At 37.8% G+C, this 16,074-nt stretch overlaps 1 protein-coding gene across 3 annotated transcripts in view; it reads left to right on the forward strand.

Moving 5' to 3' along the window:
- Positions 1-16,074, forward strand: part of AQP9 (aquaporin 9) — a 28,435-nt gene that overhangs the window by 495 nt on the left and 11,866 nt on the right. Inside the window, exons 2-4 of one of the 3 annotated variants that reach the window (XM_064456511.1) lie at positions 105-186; positions 768-896; positions 13,290-13,416. In XM_064456511.1, coding sequence (XP_064312581.1) covers positions 795-896; positions 13,290-13,416 — 229 coding nt within the window. In that variant the 5' untranslated portion in view covers positions 105-186; positions 768-794. Of the gene's footprint in view, positions 1-104; positions 187-380; positions 484-767; positions 897-9,599; positions 9,669-13,289; positions 13,417-16,074 lie in introns of those variants that run through there. The other 2 variants (XM_064456510.1, XM_064456512.1) reach the window with 2 other exon arrangements.

The following is a 16,074-nucleotide window of genomic DNA, read 5'->3' on the forward strand; positions in this document are numbered from 1 at the left end:
CAGTGCCCCACTTGCCTATACTCCATTATAGGGAGCCACTGGGCCGAAGCAGATTTCATTAAATGTTCCTAATTTATTCTGCCTCATTGCTCTTTTGTTAATAGGATGGGTCACTAAAGAGCAAGACATTTAGTCTAAAAGAAGTATTGTGAGTGAATATACAAATTCAACATACTGCACACCAAGGTAAGATTCCTCATTAACCATTAAAATCCCTCAGAAGTGGCAAGATAGGAGCTTTTGTTTACAGGACAGAGCACAGCATTTTAACAAGCACTCACTCTCTTTTATAACCTCCCCTTGAAAAGTTTTTGGACAGCCAATAGTAGCATGGTCTAAACCCCAATCTAGGTCAGAGAGAAATTTTCAACCGTATTTTGGTTCCTTACTTTGTGGTTTCTCTTTTTGCTTTTCTTTTTGATCACCATGACAGGAACAACATTTTATTTATTTTTACAAAAAAAAAGTAACATAGCAGGAAAGGTAATGATTAATCCATTCTGCAAGAAAAAAGAAGAGTTCTGATCAGGAACTTACTGGTATTATCAAAACAGTATAAATAGAAGTGTACTCAGAGAAGGCACAGGATGGAAAACTCATGATGAATTGTTAGGGCATGTTGAGTTAGTTCTGTCAGTGCCTGCAGTCAGATGATTTCACTGGCTGTACAAGATGAAATATCATATTTCAATGTATAAGTAAAAGTGTCAAAGTTCAGCTGAAACAGGGACGATTACAAAGCAAATTTTGTGTGTATTTGTAACTAGGGCACCAAAGCAGTGGAGGAAGCCAAAATGAGCCGGAAAAGCAAAAGGAGTTTAAAGGAGAAATTTGCCTTGAAGAACCGCTTGGTTAAAGAAGCCCTCTCAGAATTCCTGGGAACTTTTATATTGATAGTAAGTGTCAGCTGCTTTCCTTTCTTCCTACTAATCTAATGTTGGACAGTGCTTGTAAGGGGACATGCAAGCTTTTTCTTGTATTGTACCAGCAGCGTAGTTACTGCTTGACAAACATTGTACAGTCTTGAATTAGTTGCTTCTATTTACGGTAAGTTTGTAATTCCTTTCTTCACCTGATGTAAATATCACTGGCTATGAAATGCAGATACCTTTAAGCATTTTATTTCATATAGGAACAGAATTTCAGTGAACTACCACATTCTGAAAAATCCAGATATGCACAATGAATGTTAATAATACTCTTCCTACTGTTTTTTAAAAACTCAGCTGTTTATTCCACTTTCACTTCTATGCACAACTTCCATTTGCTTTAACAAATGTACTGTATTGCACGTTAATAGAATTTTAGCTGAGTTATTTTCCTGTGCAATATAGAAACTTAGCTGTGAGATTTGTAGTGAATTTATTGCCAAACCTTCAGATATTTTATAAGTTAAGTATTTTTTTGTTTTGTTTTTAACTGTACTACATAAATTATAAAGTTGCTTAGTCCTGTCATGCTGCTGCAATTTAGGTAAACACCAAACTCCCCATTTTCATATCCCCAGGCTTTTTTTTTCACTTAATTTCTTGCTCGGTTTTTCTGTGCATTTTGCACTGGGACACAGAGCTGTTTGGTGATTTACCAGGGTAGACAGCAGGCTCAGTAGCAGAGCGAGAAGTCAAGCAGCTAGAGTATTTATGCAAAACTCTCTCTTCCTTCTTTTAGTCTGAGCAAGACATTCTTGATTATTGCTAAATATTTCATCATAGTGAAAGGAAAGAAAAAATAAGAAGCAGGCTTATAACTGTAACTATAACTTATAACTGTAACTATATTAGCTAAATTTCAAGTAAGTCATCTAAAAAATTCCAGTAGCTCATAAAATACATGAAAATAATGATCTTTACTACACTTCAGCCAACTGAAGTGCACAGGTACTAAAGTAATATTATTCTCAAATTTAATACCATCCATAAGACATTATAGTAAGGAGCACATTTAGAAGAAAGGAGCACAAAGCACTTCACAAACATTAATGAATTAAGTGTCACAACACCCTGGTAAGGAGAGGAAATGTCATTATCTTCATTTTATATATTAGCAAACCTGATTACAGCAGACAGCACAGGAAGCCTGTGGCAGAACTCTGAATATAACCCAGATCACCTGACTTCCAGTACTGTGTCCTCACCACAAAATCATCCTCCTCTTTCCATTAATACAATTAAGCAAGTGAAGAAACCATATTAAAGTGCAAATTGGGCTGCAAATGCTATTAATGTGCTGCTGCACAAGACTAGAAGGAAATGCAAACCCAGAGCCCATTTTCTAGTATATTCACCGTCTGAATATAGTAGAAAATGAAGCCACAAAATAGTTGTTGGTAATCTGAGTTTCTCAATTCTATGTTATCCTTTCTAATGTCAACCTTGGCTTAAAGCAGAGAGTAGCCTCACATGGATTAAACTGCAGATTTCTCAGTACTTGGATACCTCGATTTATGTTTGGACTGTACAAGTTAGAGACAGTACAAAGCATTTATTGTGAAGAAACTAACTTTTCTGCTGTTATTTATTGCTATTGCTTTTAGGCTGTGTCAGCTGTTAAGTAGTTTCTCTTTAAGAACAGATAAATATTAAAACCTTAACTTAAATTGCAGTTAATGAAAGGGGCACCCTGGTAAGTCAGAGGGCAGAAATCCTTGAAAAACAGACACCATGTATGCAAAAAGGGATAGCTTTCTTCCACCGTGTTATTACTATGTCTTAGTCATATTACAAAGTGAAAGTGAGACAAGAGTTCACGACCTATAGTACAGTTGATTCAGATCTTTGCTGAAAGCCATTTCATGTCACTGTGATGGGTTTTACAGCCTGTGGGGAGCACCTGCACCAGGCAGCAAGGCAGGGACAAACCTTTCTATTACCAAAAGGGTCTATCTGGAAGTCAATGCTAATTGACCATACCTAAATTTGCAACCAACCTAGCACCTCTGGAAGTTAGCTGGGTGAAAATCTGTTTCCCCCAAATCATCTTTTTTTTTTTTTTTTTTTGAGAACAACATCACAGACCACATACTATTAAGAGCTTAAACTACCATCTTTGGTAACTCCCAAGCCTTGCAGCATTTGCCAAACTGAAAAATCTACAAACGCCAAGATTAATTTCAGGACATCTAGAAGGTAAAATTGCTCATGAGGAAAAAACCAAGCCTTCATCTGGGGGTGAGAAGGGATCTTCCTGCAATGTTGAACAGATGTGAGACAGCAAGCCTTGAGAAAGTGACTGGTATACAGTTTGTATAACATCTCTTGGTCATCCCTACTTAATATGCCATGGTTTGTCTTGCAGCATATTGTCAGAGCACGTAAACTGAATTCTTTTCAGATTACACTAAAGTGGAAGGTAAGCTCCAGAATCACAACAAATGTGCTGACCATTAATGGGTGGTCATTCCAGTGGATCAGACTGGAGATGCACCTAAATAATCCCTCCTGAGAAATCCATAGTCAGGTTCGCTGAACCAGCTGCTTGCACTGCATGACTCGATAATACAGACATAGCCTGTGTGAGCCCCTCTTTCTCCTTCTCAAAGCATCTGATTTCAACCTCTTTGAGGGTTCAGTGAGGAACACTAAACTCTAGGAACCGGGAAGTGCACTGCTGTATAGGCGGATCCAATGGTATACAGAGCTGCAGGTATTTTCGCCTGTCTGGGTAATCCTGCTAGTGATTAGGCTATTTTACTCTTAGACCTATTCTGCTGGGGGAACAAGATTTCTTTCAGTATCAAGCCTTGAATTATTCCCCAAAGCATAACACAGCTTCTCTATTTATGCTCTGGAAAAAGAATTGGGGCAGAAACCCCAAAATCTACAGTCCATAACCAAATGCAAATTCCATGTGGTTTTGGTTACACTGAGGTTTTGGTTACTGTCTTGAAATATATCATATTCACTTTTGAAGGTTCCATAAAGCTAAGAAAAAAAGTTGCACTTCACTTCTGATGTAATTTCTATAAAACAGAGTGATGCAGTGTTAATGTAACTAAGTTATATTTGCAGTCCAGGCAATGAGGAGCACACACTATGCTAGGTAATTATATTTGCAGGTTATTGGTAAACTGCTGCTCGTTTCTTGCGTTTACCTTGGTGCTGTCATGTGGTAAACCCCCAACCTGAAGGCACAATTAGTGCCTTTTGTAATTTAGACTAAATATCCACAAGAAACACCATCTACCCATGAAGTTTTCAATGAACATTTGAAAAGGAAACAACTGTTTTCCAGGAAATGAATACTGAGTAATGCAGGTTTTACACAGTGTGTTTGGAACCAACTAGTGGGACCAGTCCCTCCAGCTTACACCTATACAACAGGTCCCTGAAGTGGGAGAACACCAGCCCATTTGTACCATGGTGGCTGAGAGGCCAGTGCGCACACACGTTTCCCAGCCTCTGGCACAGCCTCAACCTTCTGTAGCTGGGGCTGCCCCTGAGAAAGAGCTCTGTGGAGAGCTTTTATTCTCCAACATGTCTCCCGGTTCAGTACATTTCCTCCTGGGGCTCCTGTGAATTACTCTGGGGAACAACATCTGGGTGCCAGCACAAATGAGTCAAGAAGCCATGCTGCATCAGATAGATGGTTTATGTGACTTTTTAGTGAGTCTCACCTATCAAACGGCCTCTGTGCTTTTAGTCATCCTTCTCTCCATATTTCCCTTTTGGAACTTGGCTGCATTGCTCTCAAGCAAAATGGGATTTACTCTGGCTTATGCCATTAAGTATATCTGAATTGGAACAGTTCCAGAAAGAGAAGTCAAATGGGCCATGTGTCTTCCTTTACCGGCTACTGCTCACCTAACATAGTCTGTGTATCAGTTTCACTCTCAACAGCACCTTGCTAAACACAGTTTCCCATAAATGAGCTGCACAGGAGCCAGAGCAGTGTACAATTCCTTGCTGAAATGGAGCACAGGCTTCCATTTAGCATATAAAGACAAGTAGTATATGTACTTCTATCACAAAGCTTAGTCTCCAGCTAGAGGTGAGGAGCCTTTTGCAAAACTCCCACTGAAGCAAATGTTTGTCTGCGTGTAGGGGGTGCAGTGCATGAGCGTGAATTAAATGCATGACACCCCACACTGCAAATAGTCCAACTAATGAGAAAGAAGGCTATTTATCTTTTGCTCATCAAAATCTTTTTGTCTTGTTTTCATATTCTGACCACTTCATTATCTAAGTTATGACTCCTGCTGTGTTGGGGAGTTTCGTCTAGCCTGAAAAAAATCTTTAAGCATGACATTACATGGATTTGCTCAGTCCAGAAGATTAAATTTTAAGCAGCTTTTCTATATTTCTTTTTGTGGCCCTATGTTCCAGTGCATGCTAAGTACAATACTGTACAATAATATATCCCTTATTCCAAATGTGCATTAGAATCCTCTTTATACAATGTTATTTCATGAAAGCAAACGTAGCTTTTGATCATTTACTCCTTAAATAAGTCTTTAGTGTTTAATACAAAATTACTACTTAGAAATTTTAGACAAAGATAAACTTTGTGTTTTAAATTTTTTTGAAAGGGAGACTCTTTCTTTATATAGGATGAAATTGCTTACAGTAAGTTTTGTTTAAGGTACGAAAGTAAATAGCAGTAGCCTCTAACAGCTACCTTGTTTGCCATCCGCAATGAATTTCCTGGAGTATACAATCTCATATAATTAGCTCTTAGATAGTGAACTTATGTTTGTCCAAGCTAGATAAAAAAGGTTATTAAAACATATTTATAATTGGTATTTTGATATGTCACTCAACAGCTTTTTTAAATATTATGTAATGCTACAAATACCATGGGCCTTAGCAATGTCTGCACTCTCAGAAGTGTCTCTTAAGTCAGAGAGATCTATACACTAGGGTCTCTAGCAGCAATACTGTAGCACAACCAATAGATAATAGAAGTCACTCATTAATCTAATGTTGCAGAATTTAATCCTGCACTTCCAGACCAAAACCACTCATTTTATAAGATGCTTCATTTCCCTGTCATCACGAAGTCAGAGTTCTTTCTGTTTCTGCAAATGTATCAGTTACATATATTTTGACAGCATGAAATTTTGTTAATGGTTCTGCTGAAGATGTGCAAACTCTTCCTCTTTCCTGCTACTATATTAAATCAGCATTGCAAACAGAAGTCAAAACGGTAATGAAGAGCCTTAGTTGTGCTGAGGTTAAGGAGGTGTTCTTGCACACTGGTATTATTTCTATAGTTTTACTGTTATAAAATCAATTAACATTTCTTTTTCTAGACAACATTTCTGTTTCCCTGAAGTAATTTTTTAATTACTCTGAATAGTTAGCAGTGTGAAAGAACTGAAAGGAACGTTACGTAATTTTCCTTTTACCCTGAAATGTTTATTACAGCAAATAATTCTGAAAAGTCACAGGAAATCTTTTGTTTCCAATACAAACTTAGGTTTTCCAGTATATGACATTTTAAACGTACAGGTGACTCAGACGTTCTGTGTTGCATGAAAGTTTTAAGAGAATTATCTTCATCTCTCCAACATCAGCCCCAACACATAACTCAGCTCTCATTGTTTAACTAGGAGGTTCCAGTAAGTTGAATTTAATTTTCCAAGACCTTTTTCTGTAGATGCATTTTCTTTCCAGAAAGTTTGCATCTATAGGACTGACATGTAGGCACTCTCCCTGAGCCTCACAGAAGACTTGCATCCTTCCAACGTGCAACTGTGAGTGCAAAACATTAATTTACATTTTACAGACACAAATTTACAGGCAGTTTGTTCAAAAGTTTCACCAAATTAAAAAAAAAGTTAATAAAATCAGTAACTCTTTAAAACCGTCACAAACAGTTGGAGAACAGAATAAGACAATAAATGCAGTTCATGCCATGCAGTGAGTTGATATCTTGGTGATCTCAACACTTCAATAAACCATTCCGGCTAGAAGTGAACTCTACTGAGCTTTCCAATCCATGGTCTGGTTTAAAGGCAAATTTGACTCAGTTCCTCTAACCCATTCCTCAAAATCTTCTTTACAAATAAAAGCATTAATCTGGTTTTTTTTCCAAGAGAGGACAGTTTAGGAAGGGAATATACTGAGGTTTTAACTACTCAGAACCATGCACCTCGAACCATAAGCGCAGAGCAAAGATCCAGCCACCCTATTTCTGGACCCAAAGGAAAGAGTAAAAGAAAAGATACATGTACCTTTACACTCCCAAGAGAGGACAGAAAACCTCCTTTCTCAGAAACTGCAGAGTCCACTCCTGCACTGTTCTCCGAATGGTACAATTCCCCAAGCACCGTTACAGAGACTAAACACATTTTAAGAGTTTAGGAAGATTTTAATCTTTTCAGTTGGTGTAGGATGCAACGCAGAGAAGCACTTCTCAGCTCAAGAATAAATGAGTAACCTGGGAGGGAAGCAGCTTCTGAATAGGCTCTTTTTCTCCTCAAGAAATGCTCTTTCTCTCCTCAAGAAGTTACTAGGTAAGATTTTCTTCCCTTGTCCAGTCTTTTCTTCCTAGCCCTTTTGCAAGGAGCCATGTTTCACTCCTGAAAGTTTGTATCTGAATATAGAATGTTTAATTTCCTTTCTCTCCTTAATTTCTAAAACTTAGTAAGAAAATAAAAGCAATCTTCACTGAAGGAACTGACTTGAGCCAGTTGCCCTATATAATTCAAGAAAGAAAAAGCATTTTAGCATTTCAGGACCAAGAATGCAATATTCATCATAATAAAATATGAGAGAATTCAGACCTTTGCATTCTCTCTAGGTGATTTCAAGCTTTTATTTGTCTCCTATTGCATGTGCAAAAGCAATAATAAAAATTTAAAAGCATCATCTTATATAGCACAGCATAGTCTGTCCCTCAATATTTTCACTGTATTTTTCCCACAGAGTGATTTGAACCAGATCTTTATATGTTTTAAGTTTTACATACACAATCCATCCAAAGCCTTATTAAATTTATATTCATGTCTCCAAGTAGTAATGCCTTCTGTCATTTAAAAAAATGGTTTCAAAATGGCAATCATTTTAAGGCTTATGTCCATACTATTTAATTAACTAAATGATAAGGGTTTTTTCCAAACCCTTATTTTATTAGATAGCAGGTCTAAAAAAAAAAGGAAAAACCATTTGAACCCAAGAGGATATTGGTTGTGTCCCAGGAGATCATCAGGAGAACAGATATAGCCATTTTTTTATCAGTCCAAGTTTGATTAAATCATAATGTACAGAAATCCCCATCCCCACCAAAATATTTCATTAATGATAAAATAAGAGCCATGTTTTTAAAGTATTTAAAAATTACTTGATGGGTAAGATGTATTTTTATCTCACCTTAAAAATTTCAAGTGCTATCTGATTTAACAAAAGATAGCAAATATTAAACATTCAATTAGATGAAGATTGCTCTTTCTTGGAAGAACAAAAGCTTCCTGCAACTTGAATTCTTGCAGAGCTAATGCCCTGAATTTTAGATCTAACGTGTTTCTATTTTTGTTTCTGTTAGCATTACCACCCCTACTGAAAGAATGCTTAGGATCCCACTCTGCATTAAGGCCCTGCATAATACAAAACCAGCAAAAATATGGCTCTGATGGAAAGAGTTTCTAATCCATTATGAAATGGAACAGATAAATTCTTCAGCAGACTTGTTTTATAAATAAAGAGATTGGAAATGAAAGTGAGCTCTAAAATACACTTCAAATTAAAGACCTTTAGAAGGACACCCTCAATTTAGTAATCAGCCTCTTATCTGAAAAGTATATTTAATACTTTCATAAGCAACACCCAAACTAACCATATATGGAAATATTAATGGGGACAGGAGGAACTGTACAAGACTACAAAGAAACACAAACAATCCTCTAATATTTTCATCGGCAATTTTAGTCAACAAGATCCCTACCTGCAGTGAAGGGCAAATGCAGCCATTTCTCCCAACCCCCAAAGGCCTCTCTCATGCTTCCTGCCTGTATCCCTGCTTTTAAGGGCCTACTAAGTCTGGCTGCTTGGAGAAGTCATGGAGGTTTCCCTAAGTAGTGAAATACCAGAGCTTGCTCTCGTGTCCGCGAGTGTCTCAGCAATATCATTCTGCATCCACAGACTTGGAAAAGGTAACTGTAGGATAGCAGAAGGACACTCACCGCAAGCACACAGCTTGAGCCTAGCACACTGCGCTGCCCCTGAGAGCCTATCCCCTTCGCAGCAGTGCACAGGAAAGTAAGCACGCAGCAGAATACAAAGCAGCGCTGCAGGTCCGTCCAGTCTGAAAAAGGGGAGCAGACAAGTCTCAGGCTAGCAGGAAATGCCTGTCTGGGGAACAGTAGGAGAACATAGGTGGGAGTGTGGCGTGGGAAAGGGGCAGGGTTGCTGCCTTCTCTGAACAAAGGCATCCCTACAGAAAACTGTGAATTGGTGGAGGGATCCTTGGAGATTCTTCATAACTAGCTGTGGTTGTTTAAGCATGGTTCTGTCCTGAAAACGGACTAAAACAGAAAATCTGAGCTATTTTTCTATCATTTCCTGATTGAAAGTGTACAGCTTCTAACTAAAATATTATTTTTCTTTTTTGTAACTGCTGACTCTGTATTCCTTGTAACATATTGAATTCTTGTATTTGTGTAGAGCATCAACAGTTATGCAGCCGTTGAGACCATACTCTGCCTGCAGGGACAACTATGGTACCCCCTGTAGGTATGTAATTTACCACAGCTTGGCAGCTGGTGATGTATAACAAAACAGATATCATTGTCTCCACACTGCTAAAAAGCAGGAGACTTGGCTGCTTCTTTAATGTAGTAAGAGTGCATGGCTATGAATGCACCCTAGCACCAGATCTGTTTGATAAGAAGGGGCCTTTTTTATATAAGCGTTCTGCTTTAAGATGTCTAAAGCCTTACAGGCCAGGTAGAAAAATAGAATCCCTAAAATTCTGGATTCAGATCTTGCAGGAAATCCTATTTACACTGAAAAATGCTATTACAAGCATTTGCAAAAGCCCTGAAAATAGCACAGATGGAAGCAAAAGGCTCTTTAGTTTCTCTAATGAGTGGGAGAGAGAGAAATTTCTGCAAGTTTCCAGGGAGTAACAGGGCATTATGCTCATTGGAAGCCAGTTGTTTGCCTTTCCTAACATTAGCCTTGTTACCCAAGACAAAGAGAAGGATCTAATGTCTATGAAGCAAGTATTTTGGCAGAGAATGTGCAGACAGCTATCCCACACCCAAACATGTTATTTATCACAGTAATCTAATTACTTGTGAACAAAAAGTGAGTAATGAAGCTACTCTAGTAAATTTAAGCAGATCAGGCTATAGACAACTGCTAATACGAAAACCTGGTAACATAAGATAGAGAGATGTGGCTATATTCTACTGTAAATTAAACTCCCATCAACTCCATGTGCTTCAATCAATGAGTTTGTGTGGGTTCAGCTGATGGCTGAGCTTGGCCTAGAAACTTACCATATTTAGTTACAAGTTGATGATCTAGTTGGCCTTAACTCAGCCAAGGAAAGATTCACAGGGTATTAAATTGCTGCTCATGTAATTACATGATTAGATGATAGTTTCCAGTTATGTCAACCTAGCTACAGTAGGTATAAGAAAATTTTTTCTCTCCTTCTTAAAATGACAGCATGTGGAGAAAGTATTACCATAACATGGTTCAGATTTGCAGGTTGTTACCAGTTTCCCCATCCCAGAATGGGCACACACCGACTGTGCCTGCAGTAGTGTTCACTCATCGTACAAGAGCAAGCAGTCATTTACCAATGTCCACCAAGCAAGAAGCCAGTGCAACTGGGTTCAAGCTGGCTTGTATGCCTTCTTGCTTGTACGTTTAGTTTTCTGAGACTGGTTAACACAAAAACGGAACATTTGAAGCTGCATATTTCCTGATGACGTGCAGAGCAGAAGCTATTATGCAAGAGGACTACACAGCTGTTTCTGTATGATTCTCCTCAATTCTGGTAACGAGGGAACACAGGCCACAGCCTCCCTCTGTTATTTCCTTCCCTCTTCATGCAAATTTGTAGTAAATATAAACAGATGTAGTTTCTGTGCCTTATTCCTTTCTATACCCATCTGTCCCATCTCCTGTTCTCTGTTTTCATCGTCCTTACAGGAAGGGGTAGTATTTTCAAAAGAACGACCTTTTCTCTGAATCTGCAAAACTTTGTCTATGACATTTTAGAACACAAGCTCATACTTTTAGATCTAATGGCTCACTTGATTGCAAATTGCACTCCAGTGTACACAGGGCCCCACACCAGCCTACTGAACTTACGCCGTGTCTGAGCCGTATCTTTCCTGAAATCTTGCTTGGTGCAATTTCTGGAATACTCCCTCTGAGAAGTCTGGAAAATGAAGGCTAGAGCGTGCTAATTCCACCTCCTCTAGACTTGTGCCCTAATCTTAAACTTTATAATTTCCAACATATCCATTATTTCCAGATTAATTAAACATATAAATACATGATAAGTAGAATTGTCTCACATGAAATTTTTAACAAACATGTAATTTCAGCTGTGAACAAATAAAATGTATTTTGTTTTGGTTTTATATCTGTATGTTCATTTGAGCTTTACCATCTGAATTGCTGGGTATGTGATTCTAGTAGCAATGAGAGAGCGCCTAATGTAAGCATATGTCATCCACTGCATAGCAGTTTGCAGATTGGAATATGTCTTGTAATTTTCAATTATATAGTCCAATAAACTACTGATATCTAACACCACCCTACCCTTACATATCCCAACAGCTGTAACACTTTGGCACCAGACATTGTTTTGCTTGCTTGCATGATTATAACCTCAAGGCAAGAACTGCACCTGGTATATGACACAGTCTCAGGGTGCTTTTATAACAGAAACTTCATCTGCGTTGCAAAGCTGGTTAAAAGTGTAATTTTATTGAAAGCTTTTCTATCACATTTTGGTTTTGTTAAAACGCTTGGGGAAAGGCTGGAAAAAGTATGACTTTGCTTGTTTATATTGCAGGACTATATTGCAGGACTTGCTTGTTAGACCTCAATCACCATCTTTTTGCCACTGTCTGTTTCTAAGGCAGGAGGGACTTTCCTATTACTTCGCAGTTTCTGAATGCAATTGCCTTGCAACTGAAAATAAGCCTTTCTAAAATAACTAATTTTATGTATTCAAATATGCATAGTTGGGAAGAATATTTGCAATACAGTCATTGGTGACACACAGAAATGGCAGGACACTGAAGTGAAGCAGTGAGATTAACCAAAGAAACTGCATAGGCTAAAATGGAGTGATTTTATAGGAAGAAAAAATATCAGATTCCCATGTACCAGCAAAGGAGGAATGTATGTTATATATAATTTAACATCAAAGTAATTAAGGTTGCTCAAGATAAATCTAGTCTTACTGCAGAAATTATATGATTCAGATCACTTAAAGTTGCAGAGACTCTAAGTGTTCAGACTATAGATATTATTTTTTATCATCGCTAGAGTGTTGGGTCCTTATTCAGCAAAGCACTTAGGCATATATTTAAAAAGGCGATTTTCAAAGACACAAATTGATTTCTGGCAGCATTGGATCGGCTAGTCTTTCTTAAACGAAATGCCTTTTGTACCTTTGAAAATCTTTCTTACTGACTTTAATAGGACCTAAATATATGCTTGAAGCTAAGCAGAAGCTTTAGAACATGATTTTAAGCATACACTGGAAGATAGTTTAAATCCATACTCCAATGTGAGCTATTCAGGCATCCCCACTTCAATTAGTTGTTCAGTCTACAGAGCCAGTGAAATATTTTGATAGAGCAATATATGATACTAAGGCAGCCTAACAGTAACACACACTAATCTCCAGAAAGTTGTCTCATTCCAGAATTTCAGCATTAAACATTAAAAGCTTTTTGAACTGTCTTTCAAAACTTTTATAGGAATTTTTTCATTGCTTATAACAGCAATCTGGAACTGAAAACTTACCACACAGAGTTAATTCCATCTTCACTTTCAGATGCAGAGATTTGTTGTGGAGGCTATGAGATGTTATTCAGGCTCCAAGTTCTGTATCCCACCATTGTACTTGAAAACTGTTTTCTGGGGGAAAGGTCCTTATTAGCAGACATTCTTCCTGGTCACAGAGCAGGGGAAATAAAAAGCTAATGTTAATTGCAGCAAAGGCAACAATGGCACACATGCCACTAATCTCAAATTCTAGCATTGTTTCAATATTTAACAACATTTTCAGCTATACCTGGACAGCAGCAGGAGTTGCAAACTAACCAATAACATTTAACAGACACACTCCTGGTTTTACATTTCTGTTTTAAAATACAGGCACTTGGATGTGGGTGTGTGGGACAGGCTGTCCTTAGCCGAGGAGCCCATGGTGGGCCCATGACAGTATCAGTTGGATTTGCAACAGCAGTCACCATAGCAGTGTATGTGTCTGGGGGCATTTCTGGTAAGTGATTTTTTTCTCATATAGCATTTTTTGCCATGGTTTTAAAGCTACATTCTTGTTTGCTCTGGTGTGAGCTGGTAGGACTCTTGCCTGCTCAAGCAGGAGGGTTGGACAAGATGATCTCCGAGGCCCCTTCCAACCCCCACCATTCTGGGATTCTGTGATTATTAAATTAATTCCACTTCATGGTATAAACAACCATGTATCTAGCAATGACAAGCAAATTATCTGAAGCAGAGTCTGCGTCAGATTTTCACTAGTAAATCTTTTGTGTTCTTCTTGTTTCCTTCTCTTTGTGTTTGACAAAATCTTTCATTCTGATCTAAGCTACAGTGTGCAAACCTTGGCAGAACTCTGGCCTTTACAGAAAGTGGTCTGTGCAAACCAGAAATCTGCTTGGTCTTGCTTTGAAAATTCTGTCAATAGAAATGATCCTGAACAGCATAGGCATTGTGTTTGAGGAAATAACATCGAAAAGCTCAGAGAATCCAGCAGTCACCCACTAATGGGTATCATTAGCGGGGTTCACCTTACAGAGTACAATTTATGTCTTCATGTCCTATGATAGGCAGTAGCAAGTCTGCTCCTGCTGTTTATTCACAGAAGCAGCAGATCATAGAAAGCAGAAACAGCAAAAAGATTCAGTACTATAGATACATTCCATGATATACTGTCAAGGTACTGCCCCTTTTTTTCTGTTACAATATTTCCTCAATATGTATTGGTCAGGAATCTCTCTTTTGTCTGTTGCTGGGCTAACTAATAAGTGTCTACATCTACCATATTGGATGGTGCTTTGTATCCTATTTCCACCATTCAGTTTGGCCAAATTAATACCAGAAGCATTAGTGTAACTGCTTTTAACTTTTAAAATCTCACTCTAAAATATCAAATGATGGGTTGTAATAATACACAGTGTTGTGTATTATAATACACAATACTCTGTGTTGTATGTGGAGTTTATATTGCCCTCTTAAAGAAAATGGTGCCCTTGTACTCCAGTTCTTGTAAAGGCATTTCTTACCCTTCATAAAGAGGGTAAAGTCAATCTGGGCGGATATTGCCAGGTATAACTACACCATTATAATTAGCTGCGATAGCAGAAATTGCTGTGGCTATTTCTCTTCTCTTTTACAAATACTTTTACAAAGACACCATGCATGAGGAGGTCTCTAAATTCATATTAGGAAATGCTCAAGGTACTGCAAAACAGGCAGTCTTGTCACTGTCATTGAAACAAAACACAATAATTCCTTAACACCACACAAAGTAAATTCAGCAGTTCATTCTTATTATCTGAACAACTTTAAACTACACCTTTTGGCTTACATATAGGCAGGTAAGCTCTTCTAATGCAATATCACAAAAAACCAAACCTGTAAAGGCACTAACCTGTCCTACATTTGCATCTTTAAGGGCTATTCATCTCTATTATATAGAAGACAAGAGTTCAATCTCAGCAGGTCAGAGCAGTTGCAGATGTTGCAGTATTGTACTTCCTGTGTTTTTCCCATAACAAAGGGTTCTGCATGCAGTGCATTTTCCCTGTGAAAGAATAGGAACAGATATTTCAATAAGCTGGGACTATCCAACATATGATTCCTAGTGTACACTTTAGAATATCAGAATATCGAATTTGTTAGAAAATTCTGTGGCTCTTTGGCCAGGAAGTCTCATGTTTATGTACTGCTAATATATTTTGCCTCAGTTCTTCATCAAATTCTGAATTTATTGTAGCATAAAATACATAGTCTGTACACTAGGTAAATCTGAGCCTTTTTATGTAAGAAACTTCCCCTTTTTGCTTTTCTTCCATGTAATTTTCCTCAACATCTAGATAATTTCCCACCATTTTTTCCAACTTAACATTTCAAAAAACTCATGGCTATGATGACTGCAACTAAAAAAGAATGGGGAACACACTGTCCTATGTGGACTTTTTTTTAAAAGCAGGAAAGAACCACTAGTACAAGAACCTAGAATCTTTTAACTCCCCTATGTCAGCATGAGAGCCTTCAACTAGCCTTTTCCTTTCCAGCTTGAATGTTAATCAGACATCTCTAATACTATTATGAATTGTCCTGGCCATCATAATCACCTTGTATTATATACAGGTGGGGAACAATATCAGGTGTTGAAAGAAAGGAAAATCATTCATTCCAGCCAGGGTAAAGAACAAAAGACAAGACAACGATTTATCAAAAATCACATGAAGGGCTATTAAATAAGGTGCCATCCATCTGTTTGCTCTCTGCTGAAGAATTTGAAACACAGTGAGGAATTCAAAATCAATTCAAGACTGGTGCTATTAGGTCAGAGTTTTGGAAATGATGCAAAGAAGATTTTATACAGCTTGTTATCTGTGTTTGTCCGTTCATTATGTATCAAAGGTGCCTGGATTTCATAAGATAATGACTCACTGACCTGAAGTGCAAGCAAACACAGAAACTGTACATAGAGGCCCTTTCTCCATCACTAGTCTTTGAAAGACAAAGGTCATGCTATTAAAGACAAAGGCTATTTTTTCTGATAACCATACAAGATGAGATCAGACTTTACCTGGAAGGTAAGCAATGGATCTGCTCTGTCCTTGCAAAACTTGGGGTTTACTCCATTTTTACTATGGAGTACTCTTTCATCTGTTCATTTATTTGGCAA

Source organism: Phalacrocorax carbo, chromosome 7 (genome assembly GCF_963921805.1).
Source record: "Phalacrocorax carbo chromosome 7, bPhaCar2.1, whole genome shotgun sequence".
NCBI lineage: Eukaryota > Metazoa > Chordata > Aves > Suliformes > Phalacrocoracidae > Phalacrocorax > Phalacrocorax carbo.